This window comes from Eurytemora carolleeae, unplaced genomic scaffold (assembly GCF_000591075.1).
Source record: "Eurytemora carolleeae unplaced genomic scaffold, Eaff_2.0 scaffold314, whole genome shotgun sequence".
Taxonomy (NCBI): domain Eukaryota; kingdom Metazoa; phylum Arthropoda; class Copepoda; order Calanoida; family Temoridae; genus Eurytemora; species Eurytemora carolleeae.
In genome coordinates this window covers 211,647-224,931 of record NW_019396253.1, presented here as the reverse complement: position 1 = coordinate 224,931, position 13,285 = coordinate 211,647, and the positions used below count along the sequence as shown (strand labels likewise).

The 13,285-nt window shown below is 31.8% G+C and overlaps 2 protein-coding genes across 2 annotated transcripts; both read right to left on the bottom strand.

The window, feature by feature from the left end:
- Positions 1 to 89: 89 nt before the first annotated feature.
- LOC111699416 (uncharacterized) lies at positions 90 to 3,856 on the bottom strand. The gene is made up of 8 exons (XM_023470091.1): positions 3,410 to 3,856; positions 3,192 to 3,281; positions 2,597 to 2,659; positions 2,191 to 2,371; positions 1,953 to 2,063; positions 1,180 to 1,237; positions 491 to 607; positions 90 to 178 (listed from the first exon to the last, which is right to left on the bottom strand). The coding sequence occupies exons 1-8, from the start codon at positions 3,490 to 3,492 to the stop codon at positions 90 to 92; spliced, it is 792 nt and encodes a 263-aa protein (XP_023325859.1). The 5' UTR covers positions 3,493 to 3,856.
- Positions 3,856 to 5,101, bottom strand: LOC111699440 (uncharacterized). Its single transcript, XM_023470119.1, has 4 exons — positions 5,020 to 5,101; positions 4,859 to 4,920; positions 4,260 to 4,377; positions 3,856 to 4,047 (listed from the first exon to the last, which is right to left on the bottom strand). Exons 1-4 carry the CDS (start codon positions 5,052 to 5,054, stop codon positions 3,936 to 3,938), a joined length of 327 nt encoding a protein of 108 aa, XP_023325887.1. The 5' UTR covers positions 5,055 to 5,101; the 3' UTR covers positions 3,856 to 3,935.
- Positions 5,102 to 13,285: the final 8,184 nt, after the last annotated feature.

The window sequence follows — 13,285 nt, the reverse complement described above, 5'->3', positions numbered from 1 at the left end:
TTTAGTGATTTCTCATAAACAGCATTGTTCAGCTAACCTTTTATTTTTTAATTTCTTCCTATATAAGATTATTATATTAAAATAAATGCTTAATTTCCCTTTCTGTACATCATCACGGGAAGATTTGCCTTCTTTACAATAGGGGGACAAAAGATTTGCCCGCCCTCCAACAGGATGACTGAAAAACATTTTTATTCAAAATTAGATTTTTATTGTTTCTTATAAAGCTCTTCGCTCATATATATATATATCCATAGACACAGCGTTTCCTCTTATTTGGACTTATCAGTATGGCTTAATTTTTATGTATGAAATGTAAGTATATATAAATATTAACTATAGCTGGCCAACCAGCTAGACCAAATGGGCGGAATTTTTTTGAGGAAACCCATGGGTACCCGGGGGATAACATAGGTAAAAAAAAGATTTTAAAAAAAAAATTTGTTTAACAGCTAGTTTTTGGATAAATATTGAAAAACTCGAGACATACCTCCATCTATTTGAAACATATTTGGGTAGATACATTCGAGAACTTTCAGAATTGCCGACCAAAATCTTTGTGTTGGTAAGGAAGTCGTGTTGTACGTCCAGAGTCTGTGAACCTCGACTAAAATTGTCATTTATTTGCAAAAGAATTGGGTTTCCGATGTTCGCACATTTTCTGTGGAGCTCACTTTTAAACAGTGTTTCGGATCCATATCATTTTGATTCGGATCCGGATCCGGATCCGCGGATCCGCATCCGTGATGATGGATCCGGATCCGGATCCGGATCCGAGGTAACTTTTGATTCTGTGAATCGGATTTTCCCTATTAAATGTTATGCAAGGTTATAATTTATATCCGGATCCATATCAACGTTTCCTGATACGGATCCGGATCCGGATCCGACCAAATGATACGGATTTTTTGTTTAAAAGGTTCCAAACTTATTGATAAAAATAGACTTTTAAAAAAAAATTAGAAATTTAATCAAAATTCGCGAATTTCGTGAAACACAAATTTTTACAATAAGTGAAGGAAAACGTAAAAATCATAATTTAATAATAACTTAATAAGCTTGGATAAACGGCGGGAATAACTAATGACTTTCAATAGTAAACCTGGGCAACGCTGCGCAGTCAGACTAGATTTAATAAGAAATGTAGAAATATAAACCTTCATGTTGATGTTTTCATACCTATGGCTCGGTCCACAATTGCTTGCTTGGTTCGTTTGAAAACCTTTATGTTGTTTTCCTAAAATAAATACCTTTATATTGTTCTCCTAAAATAAATATTTTTATATTTTTATGTATAAAATATTGGTATTTTTAAAAATTCTAGAACTGGAATTAAGCGTCAATATTCGCTTAAAGGGACTGTTTGCGTAATTTGCAGAGTGTTGTATCCAATTCACAACAGTAACTTCTAACTCTTTGATTGATCAAGGATTTATTCTTAGTTATTTGAAGAAATGCACATATGTAATTGTTGAATACAGGCCCGTAGCCAGGATTTGTCCAGGGGGGGTGCAATATGACGCGCCGGAGGCGAACATTTTTTTTGGGGGGTTCTTTGTTTATGTGGTTGTTTTTATTACATTGTCAATGCACACTATAAAGGCTAACCTTTTTAACAAGTGTATTTGAGCTTTTAAGGGAGTACTGCTTAACTAAAAGAGGCAAGTAATCATTTATTACTTTGACTTTACAATATGAAAATGATATGATCTCATTTCTTATTCATTTAAAAAAAAGCCTTTCAAGGGTCAAGGGGTGCTATGGAAACGCCTCACCACGGAAATGCCCTGAATGATCACGCAGTCATGTTTAAAGTGTACTGCACAGTTATTCTTTGCATCTTTGAGATTAATAAATTACAAAAAATCTAGTAGAAATTATGAAAAAAGAAGAAATGGATAAAAATGATAAGACACAAATTAAAAAAAATGTTTATGCATGAATGTGCTTACCTGAACCTTAGCATTATTTATCATAAGCTGTTTACTGTCCTCATCGTGTTGAAATATCTGTTCTGCAATAGGAAACTGCTCTCTGAACAGCCCAACAATATCACTATGATCCTAGGAAATACGAAAAATTCATAACGGTTTTACAAGTCATTATCTTCAATTCTTATCAGTGATTAATAATTTATTTCTTTATTATTTTCTCTAAAAATTTGTGACAACTAGAATCACGAAAATTAACCTCTTTTTTCTCTTTTTCTGACTCTGGCAGTCTCCTTTCTTCTTGCACATGTACATCTGCAGCTTTCTCATCGTTCATAGGTTCTGTAGCTTCTATGACTTGATCTTGTGCTGGTACTGCTGGTACTATTTGATCGTCTAATGCGAATACTTCTGCTGGGATCCTTTTTAACACTTCCACTCTAAGTAAAATAAAATAATGGAGTCATTTCTTGGNCTGATAGAAATGTTGAAACTTTAAAATCCCTGCAGTACTAAACCTGGAAAGAAAACCAATTATATTTTTTGAAGGAAAGGGGGGGGATAATATATTGATTCAAAAATTTATTCATTCATTTTCGTGAAACATTACATACTCACATTTTTTCATTGATTCTATTTAATTTTTTTTCAATAAAAATAATTACCTTTTGTTACCAACGTAAAAATTCCGATCCTCTTTGGCAACTATAACTTCACCCTCTGGAAGACTAAAAAATAATTCTTCTATCTATTCACTTTGCTTGGGTGTCTGTTTGTTTGTCTGATTGTATCCAATCCGCGATTTTTTTGTTTTTATTTTACCATGTATAGAAAGAGAAAATGTTTACAAATGAAATAGAAGGACGGACCTATAAAAGTCTAGTATCATATAAAACAGTAACATGTCTGTAATAAAATAGTGATGTACATTAAATCACTTAAAATACAGTTAGAAACCCATTGATTTTAAATTCTAAAACTCTTGACCTGGAGAAAATGTTTAAGTCTTTAAGATTAGACGACGGACGCGTATTTGTTCAAGGTTCAAAGTTAAGTTATATTTCTTAAACTCGGAAACCCACGGACTCGTTTTTCATAAAACCAATGAATAATCGTAATTATAGCAAAAAATAATAACAAATAGAAATAAAAAATAAGTTATCAAGGAAATATTAAATTAATTTGCCTTTTTTGATTTTGATAAGCTCTTATTTCTTAGTCACATTATGCTTTTTACCAACATTCATTCAAAAATCTTACCGCGCTGCATCATGTGGAAGAAGAGTTTGAGCAGTAATAACAAATTGACTTTTACATTTTTTCCCCGACTTCATGGCCACTCCTGGAACTCTAAAAATGACCGTTATATTTATTTCAAAATGAAAAATTTTGCAGAAAATTTTAGGTTAAACCTTATGCTTTATTTAGAACTAATTAAATTACTAATTTACTTAAATTTAAATAATTTAAAAACTAACCTAACAGTTATAACCTCAGTTTCTAGATGGTAGACTTCTTCATTTTCATCCTCAGAAGATGAAAGAACAGTTGCTTCAAACATTCTTCGTCAATTTCGAGCTTCCAATTTTTCTGAAGAACTGAATCTTAACAAAAGTAATTAATGAAAATGATAGAAATGATAGACTCAATCATATACAATAATTGGGTGTTCCCAAAAAGCTACAAATGTATCCTCTAAAACAAAACGATTAAATAGACAATTTTTAAAGACCCTAAATTTGCTTAATCATCACTTGATAAATTTATATATAATTAAAATAAGCCATGTTATTTATACAATAAAAAAAACTATAGGAATACTGGAACAGAATAATATTTGGTAAATATCCGTCGACTTTATTCTTCTACTTCAATTTCATCTAGTGAGACAGCTCCATGAAGGAAGAAGACAAAGTATGATTCAGATCCCCTGAAAAAGAGTTTAGAAAAGGTTATAAAAGTTTTTTATTTGAATACCTTCGATGTATATATTGCGAATGAGAGCTACCTGTAATATAAAGGTCTCCAAATATGTAGATTCTTTAAGTAACAGCTAGCCAGCTGTACTGAACCACATTGACCAATGCAGCCTGTGCAGCACTCACATTCAAAATACCTTCCATATATTCATAAATAATGCAAAAAAAAATATGAAAAAGAAAAGAGCTTATTTGATTTCATTTATTGAATGGGGGTGGGGGGGAATTCTGAAACTTATGGAAAACATTGGATTTCAACATGTAAATTGTGGAAATTAGCAATCAAACCGCGTGGTTAAACTTTGAAACATTGTTCTAATAACTACTTAATAATCCCTCTCCTTGATACCTATATGGTCCTAGCTTGGCATAATATACCCGTACTTGTAGGTATGGATCTCCACCAGCAAAACTATATCCGTTTACAACTCCAATTGTGAGATTACTGTCTCTCCTTACTTTCAACACTAAAAGTTAGATTGTTAAGTTAAAGTTTAACTAATTTCACGTTAATTGTACATTCAGTTAAAGTTTAACTAATTTAACATTTATTATTGTTGAATTATTGTTAGAAAATATTCCTCCTGCATTCAAGAATTAAGAATAGTTCCAAGATTCAGAAAAATAGTTCTTTCTTTTAATTCAGCTAACTGCAAGGACATTCAAAAAATTCATTTCTTTTTATTTTCAAAATTAGCCTAAGTATGATTGAATGATGGACGAGGGATGGACAATCAAGAAATAAAAATGAAGAAAAGGAATATAGTCTCAAAATATTTCCATCTGATATCATATAAAAATTTTGAAATATTGTAAAATTCAATTGAATTAAAATATCCAATTTAAAAATTGTTAAAAATATTGATTTTTGTCATCCATGGAATAAAAAAGGAAAACATTGTTACAAAACAACTTTGTTACACAACTACATTATTAAAAAAAATCCACCTACTAATGAGTTTTTATCAGTGTACAATGTGTTCTTGTAATACAGATGTCCATTTTCAATCCTAAGAAAATCATTTTCATCCTTTATATCGTCTCAAAAAAAAAAAAAAAATTACTTTCTTATTTCAATCTTATAAATGTTAGTGTACATTTGGTTTTACCTAGCTGGAGACGAAGTAAACAATCCTTCATACATTGAGTGTGCAAGCCTCCACTGGCATCTCTTAGATACCAAATAAGGAATATTCTAAAATATGAAATGAATGAAAAATTTTCTAAGATTATAAATCCCCCATTGCCAAAATGTGATCTAAGTATTAAACGGGGGCCTACGAGGAGGGGCTGGGCCCCCTACGCGTGCGGGGCACACAAATAATTTGTTAAAATTTGTAATATGGAAGTGTGAATATGATCGAATAGTTTACATAGTTAAAAAAGGTATTGTTTACATAGATAAAAAGGTATCAACATTTCAAAAAAGGGGTTTTTAAGGGAGTACACAATGTTGCCAGGGGGGGGGGGTGCACACAAATTTTATTTTGCGCGCTAATGCGTGCAACATGTACCCCCCTCCTACACAAATGCTCTTTTTGCCCCTGGTATTTAATAAAATAAATAGTATTTATGAAAAACTGTTCAAGAATTATACAGGGAGCGATGCATAATCAAATTCATAAATTAAATAAATTGTGCTAAAGATACATTGTTAACATTTAACAATAAATAGAGGTTACGTGGTGAAAACAAGGTACCTTGAAGTTTCTAGAGGCATCAACAGTATTTGTGTCCTAAATGACAATGAATAATTAAGAGTCAAGGTATTGAGTGGGGACATAATTTAGAATGTTAAAATTAGCTTGCTTAGTCGACTTGGGATTCCATGCTATTGACCATTTTTTATTATACATTCCTCACAGTGCTTGCTTTCGTATCTTGCCGTCCATACCCTTAGTAGTGGTCCAAACTGTCGAATTTGCTCTGGATAGTGAACCTACAAATGACATTGATTTGATCAGTTCTCTGTTTTATATAATATTATCTCCCCAAACTCATTATTCCAAAATCCAAATTCTTCTTTATAAATGTCTCAAACAAAAAGTTTTGTGCAAATTTCTAGTTCTACAAATATTTAAAGGAACGTTTTTTTCAAACTTAGATTTTTGTTCTTACAGAATTCAAAGTTTGAAATATCTAAGGTATACACCATTGGGTTAATTTGACAAAAGGATTATAAATCCAGAGTTTGTGGCAAAGACTCAATTACTTTAAAACATTTGGCTGAGAAAACCAGTATAAAACCAATTTTCACATGGGCAACATTATTACATTATTTTAGACCAAAAAAATAACAAATAAAAAAAAAATAAAAAAAAATTTTTAATTATACTTAAATTTGTTATCAAAAAAGAATAGGAAAATCATTTAGACATACCATAAAATGATGTTTGGGCTTGATTCTTGGGAGTTTGCCAGGATATATCGTGGTGCACTTCCTTCTCACTATTATATGTATTAATAACATTTAACAATTAAATTACAGTAGGGGCCAAGCACTGTGGCTAGGATGGGCTAGGGGGCCAAACACCATGGCTAGAACAGGCTGGGGGAGCCTAGCGCTGCGGCTAGGACAGACAGGAATTCAGGAAGTTGCCACTCGGAAAATTTTCACTTGGGAAAAATACTTTGGGAAAGAACACAAATACAACTATTTAATTTTGTTTACCTGAAAAATACTGCTGAATATAGTGTTCCATTAAATCAATCTGATAATCTGCTACAGAATCTGTTAAAATAAGTCAGCTTTTCATCTTGTGCATAATATACAATAAGTATTTGATACTTAATTTTTTTTAATAATCAACAAAATTCATCCAACCTGCAAACAAATACTCTTGAATCATTTGAAGGAGAAGAATCAGAACCCAAGGATAATCATCTTCTCTTATGTTCTCTATCTTCAAAAACGTATATATAAAATATTGAATCAAATACATTTGCATGCTTTACATTTTTGGTTGACCTAAATTATAATTTAAAATTCATATGTCCCTGATAAATTCCTTCTCTGTGCAACATTCTGTTAACAAACGGCAAGTTCTTAAAATTAACGGAATAATGCGAATATCAAAAAAAACATTAATTTCACATGTCTTATGAAAGGAAATAGCCACTTATAAAATTAATGGTTAATAGATATAATTGATAATAGTATTTATATGTCTGTAAAAATTGAATAATTATAACAGGAGCAAACCTTAGATTCTCAGGTTTCTGCGGGATATCGTCGTTTTCAGATTGGTTTCGTATTTGTGGAATATGATATGTTTTATACTACAACTTTTAAACAAAAATGCATATATATGAATGTTCGAATAAATTTTTATTTAAATTTCTCGAGATAGAAACATCAGATAGATGTATCGTTCAACGCCTGAGATGCTCAGGTTTCATCCTATAACACTTTTCATTTTTCCTTCACAGTCCCTTGAAGGAAAATATTTTTACCTCATCATCATCAAAATCGATATATTTGTAGTGCTCTTCTGGTAAAAGATTTCTCATTATGAAGGGCAAATTTCTAACATTTTGTTATATTTTCATAACTATATGATGAAACTCATTAAAAATTACTTGCCACAAGGTCAAAATGTAAATCCCCCCCCCTACCACTTATAATAAGTATATAAGGAATGATTGTTTGATTTTTTTCCCTTGAATTTGGGGAAATCAATAGAAAGAAAGTATCCAAATTGTCATTTATCCTCAAAGCAGACTTAATTATAAAAAATTATAAGATTCTGAAAGTAACAAATGTGCCTGACATGAGTTGCAACGCTCAAGGCTTTTCCTGGTAGCTTTGTATTCTTGTCACCAATAACCATTGGCTTGTCTCGAGCCTCTGGGCCAAACCATTTGGTAGCCAACAACTCCTAGATATTATTAAACATTTCAATTTCATAATATCACCTCTCCTATCAATTTTGTACATGCAAATTATGCAAAATATTAAACTTTATGAAAAATATATAAAAAATTCATGTTCAAAATTGNTCCAGCATACAAATCCTTGTTCATATTTTCAAAAATAATATCAAATAATTTTTAAAAAAGTATTTGACTTGATTAAGGATTAAGGAAAGAAAATAAGGGGAAATTAATAAATAATCATTTACCTTATCATTAATCATTATACTCTTCCAGGCTAAACCCATAGTTCTTCATAAGAATGTGTAAACAAGCCAGTATATCTTGAGCGGCAGCCCCTTAAATGTTTGGTTTCTTTCCTTTAATTTATTATTTCTTAGACGAGAAAATTTATCTAATTTTCCAAAGAGTGACAAAAATAATTTTCAAATTTTCCTTTGCATATTAGGTATCTTTATCAATGCACGAGTTTTTAGAACCATTTAAATAAAATGTAAATAAACAATAAAAAGTCTTATAAATTATAAATTTAGATGTGGGATGATTTCTAGGATTGAATAAAAGTAAAAAATAATTTTTTATTGAAATACCTTCTAAGAAGTCATGCATGAAATCGAGGGGCATGTTATTAACAGCATGGAAGCCCTCCAGAACATTGAATGGACATTCTTTAAAAGATTTATTTTCCATTCCTTCATCATATGTTTCTGGGGTCCATTTAGTTAAAACCTCAAGTCCTGTTTCCTCTTGTAGATCATAATGCTTTATCTGGCATTTCCTAAATAAAAAGAAATATTTTTTTCCCAATTTATTCAGGAGAGTATTAGCTTTATCCAGGAAAACGTTAGGTTTACTATTTTTAGGTAAAAGAGAAGTATTTGAGTCAATTTTGCATATTTTTTCAGTGATTTTTAATTAATCAATTAAAGGTTGGTAAGTTGTTAGCGATTTCAGCTTAGAATGAGGTTTAGGAATCTTGTTTATAAATGGAGGAAGAAGGAAAAGATGGAGATCGTCAAGTGCAATAATGTAGGCAGACGCTGAACTCCAACCGTCGAGTGTGAGAGGTGGGGAAGACTTCACTGCCATGCTTAATTAAAAGCATGATTATGGGGGGATGACATTTGTAGATCAACATTGAATCCAAGCTGCATCGCTTGGCCCAGTGTCATAAGTGTCATAACTTAACCTAACCTGTGGCCGCAGCGCTCGGCCTCCTAGCATGTCCTTGCTGCACCGCTCAACCCAGAAAATAACTTAGCCTAACCTAACCCTAAATAAAAGAAAGCATAACTTAAACTAACCCGTGGCCGCAGCTTTCGGCCTCCTAGCCTGTCCTAGCTGCAGCGCTCAGCCCAATAAGTGTCTTAACCTAACGTAACCCTAAATAAATACAAATTTATTTGAAAATTGTTGAAAAAGTGGTATGTACAAGTAAAATCTGCAGTGAAGTCTTCCCCACCTCACACACTCGAAGGTTGGAGTTCGCGTCTGCCAATAATGTAGACCTGCAAACAAAATTGGAGCTGAAACAGACAGAAAATCCACCAATATGGTGTTGCTCCAAATTGTCACCTAATTAAGTTTGAATTATTGAAGCCCATTGATGATGGCAAGGAGGAAACTCTAAGAGTTTAAACCCTCATTTGAACCTAAAGGTTAATTTGCCAAGCTCTTTAATATTTACCATATCAGAAGGAACTACTGTAGTATCATTTGCGTGCTTTAACTGTAAGTGTAAATAATAATTAAATAATAATTATGCATTTAAATTGGTCTTATTATTCTAGTATCTATAGAGAGCTCTATTTTGTTGCTTATTTCAATCATGTCTAAAATAAATACTGAAATAAATCTAAATCACTATCTTACCAACATACGCCAGAACTCTAGCTCTTACTGTAGCATTATTTATAACCAATCCTTGTTCCAGTTCTTTCAACTCATAAGAGAGGAACATCATGATTGGATTGACTAGCTCCGATCCAAATGCGGTTCCTATCAGAAACATGCTTGAGAGCTAGGACCTTAAAAAAATAGCCTTTAAACTCTATCCTTTTTTAATTTTAAAGAATACATTTCAAAACCAAAAATCAAATTGCATAATTAAGACGCATTTCGTTAAGTTAATTTAGGCTGATTACTAACAGATTTACTTTTATGTTTTCATGGATTTTAAGAAATAGCCAAGAAAAACAAAAAGATACCAAATGTTTAATACAGCTTTTTTCATTTTTTTTAATTCACAAATTTACACAAAACTATACCTATCAAAAACTGGAATTTCATCAAGAGAGAAATACCATTTTCTTATCTTGTATAACGTTTTAGCTGCTCCTAAAATTAAAATTATCAATCAAATGATTTATTGCAAAAATTATGAAAGAATGGTTATAAGGTTTTAAAAGAAATTGTTGTGTCAAAAAAGAAAACTGACGAAACTACACAGTTCTGTAGAGACAAACTTTTAAAAAATTGTCCAAATCAAAACATATCTTTGCCCAAAAATCCATATCTTGGCATGACAAGCCCCCCCCCCCCACATCACAGGCTTAAACTTCTTATTTAATAGTTAGTGTTCATGTTCTTAAAATCAGTCCAAATATGTTTCAAAGGCATTGTCTAACCTAGAGCATTAGCGACCTCAACTTCGTCTGAGTATACAAGCATATGTAGGGTATCCTAAATTATCATATCTATTAAAACATTCCTTTATCAGCTACTTTTTTTTTAAATGAAAACATTTCATTTTCATTTTTTGCCCAATATTCGATATGTAAACTTAGTACAGTTTTCTTATTAGAAATATAAATCACTTAATTCAACTTAAAAAATTCTAAAAACCTAAATAACATGTGGCACAGTAAATATGCTTGCAGAATGCAGACATGTTTTTACGAATTTTCCACTATAAATCACGTATTTTTCCAAGTTCAGATAAATTCATTTAGTCCCATAAAAAAGACACCTAAAATATTAGGAAAAAAATTTTTCTTGAAAATTAAATTTGTCCAACTAAACTAAATCTTTACCAGCAAATGCCCAGATTGACCAATTGACCCATCTCTAGCATAATAGAGTATCCTGGGACCTGGATGCTTGTCAAGCATTCTTGATGCAGCAAAAGTTGGAACACTTAAAATTTGTTTTATACTCTCCGCAATGGGAACATAGTACAGTTCTGTATCTCCAGTCTTGGACACTACCCCATCAATATCAAGTTTAATGAGCTTGGGTGGAACATGATTCATCTCTTTTAAAGAGCGCACAATATCATTCTCTGTGTTAATGGCATTCAAACTGTCCATAAGAGGACAGGAAAAATGTTCAGCAATCTCATCTTTCAGCTCAGTGGGAACACTTTCCAAAACCTTTTTTTTACATTTTCCAGGCTCTCCTCAAAAATAGTTTTGTATCTGTTCTAAATCAGAATAACATATTTGAAATAACAAAAATTCTGATTCTCTCAAGACTGAAAACATTATTAATTTTTAAAAATGGAATAAATTCGTTCTAGAGAAGAGAAACTTTTTTTTGTTAAATCTGTGTCAAGGGAATGTTGACTTTATTCAAAGACTACTCACAAATTTATGATTATTTTTAGAATTCTACTTTTTACAACGGCCAAGTTAGGTTTTCTTGATTTTAAATATATTTAGTGCCTTGGTTTCAAATACTGTTTTCAAAGGAACATAAGATTTTGTCACTTGACCCAATAAATTGGCCACTACAGCTGTCCTAAAAATATATATTAGAAGGGTGTATAATTTTAAGAATTATTCCCCCTCCTGTAAATTGACAAATGGAAAAAATGAAAAAATGAACATTAAAGGGAGCAATTATAGGGCAAGAGCAACTAACTAAGACAAATTTTTTATCTGTTTAATGGGCTGAAGAAAAATTTATTTGTATAGATAAGTTTCTTTATAGATGATAAGTCATAAAATTTCTACCGAAATGATTTTGATGGTTCATCAGAATTCTCAGCAATACCAACATCATCATCCCTGGCATTGTATTCTACATCTTCATCTACATCTTTCTCTACTTCCTGATTCTCCTGATAGGGAATATCTAACAGCTGATACCCAGGTTTAAGGTTGGCATAATCATATTTGAAGTTGATATGGGATCTAATATGCTTACTCCATGAGTCAAATAGAAAATAGGGTCCATACTGACAATTCATGAACAAACAGTATTTTTTTTGATTAGCATGAATTTTTATGTGTTTGATCAAGCTCTGTATACTTAAGGTCACAACCTCACATATATTACATTTAACTACAAAGTTTTTGTATTTTTTAATACTTGATCTGTGAGTTTTTACATGTTTTTTTAGAGTGTTTATATTTTGAAAATAGTGTTTACACTCATTTTCAAAGTTACACAGTCCTTTTCCATGGTATAAACCAAGATGATTTATGTATAAAAAATGGCTCGCAGTTTCAAACTTACATAAAGTTGATTCACAAACATATTTCATCTGAAACATAACAAAAATTATAAGAGCTAAAGAAATATTGGAGAAGGTAAGATAGCTAAATGAAAGATTGGAGAAGGTAAGATAGCTAAATGCAAGGTTGGAGAAGGTAAGATAGCTAAATGAAAGGTTAGAGAAGGTAAGATAGCTAAATGAAAGGTTGGAGAAGGTAAGATAGCTAAATGAAAGATTTAAGAAGGTAAGATAGCTAAATGAAAGGATGGAGAAGGTAAGATAGCTAAATGAAAGGTTGGAGAAGGTAAGATAGCCAAAAGGAAAGGTTGGAGAAGGTTAGGAAAACCTAAATGAAAGGGTTGAAAAGGTTAGAGATGGTTTTAGAATTTAGAATTTAGAACATTCCCTTGGTTACACCAAATATTTATTGGGGCAAATCGGTCAGAGGATCCAAAAGTTATGATTGGACATTCCAACAAACAGACAAACAGAAATCACTACTTTAGTAATGTAAATGCATTATATTTTCGTAAAATTTACACTATTCACAAGTAAAACTACTCAAAGTAAGATTACACAGTAGGGTTGAAGAGAAAATTCCTCTCAACTCTAGAGTTACTTTTAGGTTTTATACGGGTCAGAGGGGGATTCATGTCAATCCTGTAAGTGTCCTCCAGAGATCCTGGGAATATGAGATCCCCATGTCCCAAGATCTTTACCTCCCCAACCTCCATCACCACTCTGTCACATCCAAAAACCTGGTAACCAGGCCGCACATGGTCAAGACCGATTTTTCTGGTAACCTCGAGCTTCCAGGTTCCAGAAATATCACAAAAAAGCACTCTACACTCCAAGCAACCCATGTAAACCTAAAATAAAATTGAACAATTAAAGGGACAGACCAGATATGTAAGGTAGTTGAACTGAGTGTGCAGTGTTGTGGACAAATTTTTTAAGATTCATTCTAAACATATTAAACTTTTTAAAGATCTGTAAATCCTGATTTTGAGCACAAAGTCGACGTTCAAAATCGTACTTTTGGGTGGATACATTTTCAGAATTTT

Bases quoted from the DNA above. Each gene is read 5' to 3' on its own strand.
- LOC111699416 (XM_023470091.1), bottom strand. From the start codon at position 3,492: ATGTTTGAAGCAACTGTTCTTTCATCTTCTGAGGATGAAAATGAAGAA. The intron at 2,372-2,596 runs GTAATTATTTTT...TATTTTACTTAG, and splicing joins TTTTACGTTGGTAACAAAAG to AGTGGAAGTGTTAAAAAGGA. The intron at 2,064-2,190 runs GTTAATTTTCGT...CGTATTTCCTAG, and splicing joins CAGAAAAAGAGAAAAAAGAG to GATCATAGTGATATTGTTGG.
- LOC111699440 (XM_023470119.1), bottom strand. From the start codon at position 5,054: ATGTATGAAGGATTGTTTACTTCGTCTCCAGCTAG. The intron at 4,921-5,019 runs GTAAAACCAAAT...TGATTTTCTTAG, and splicing joins TTTACTTCGTCTCCAGCTAG to GATTGAAAATGGACATCTGT. The intron at 4,048-4,259 runs GTATCAAGGAGA...AATATATGGAAG, and splicing joins GCCAAGCTAGGACCATATAG to GTATTTTGAATGTGAGTGCT.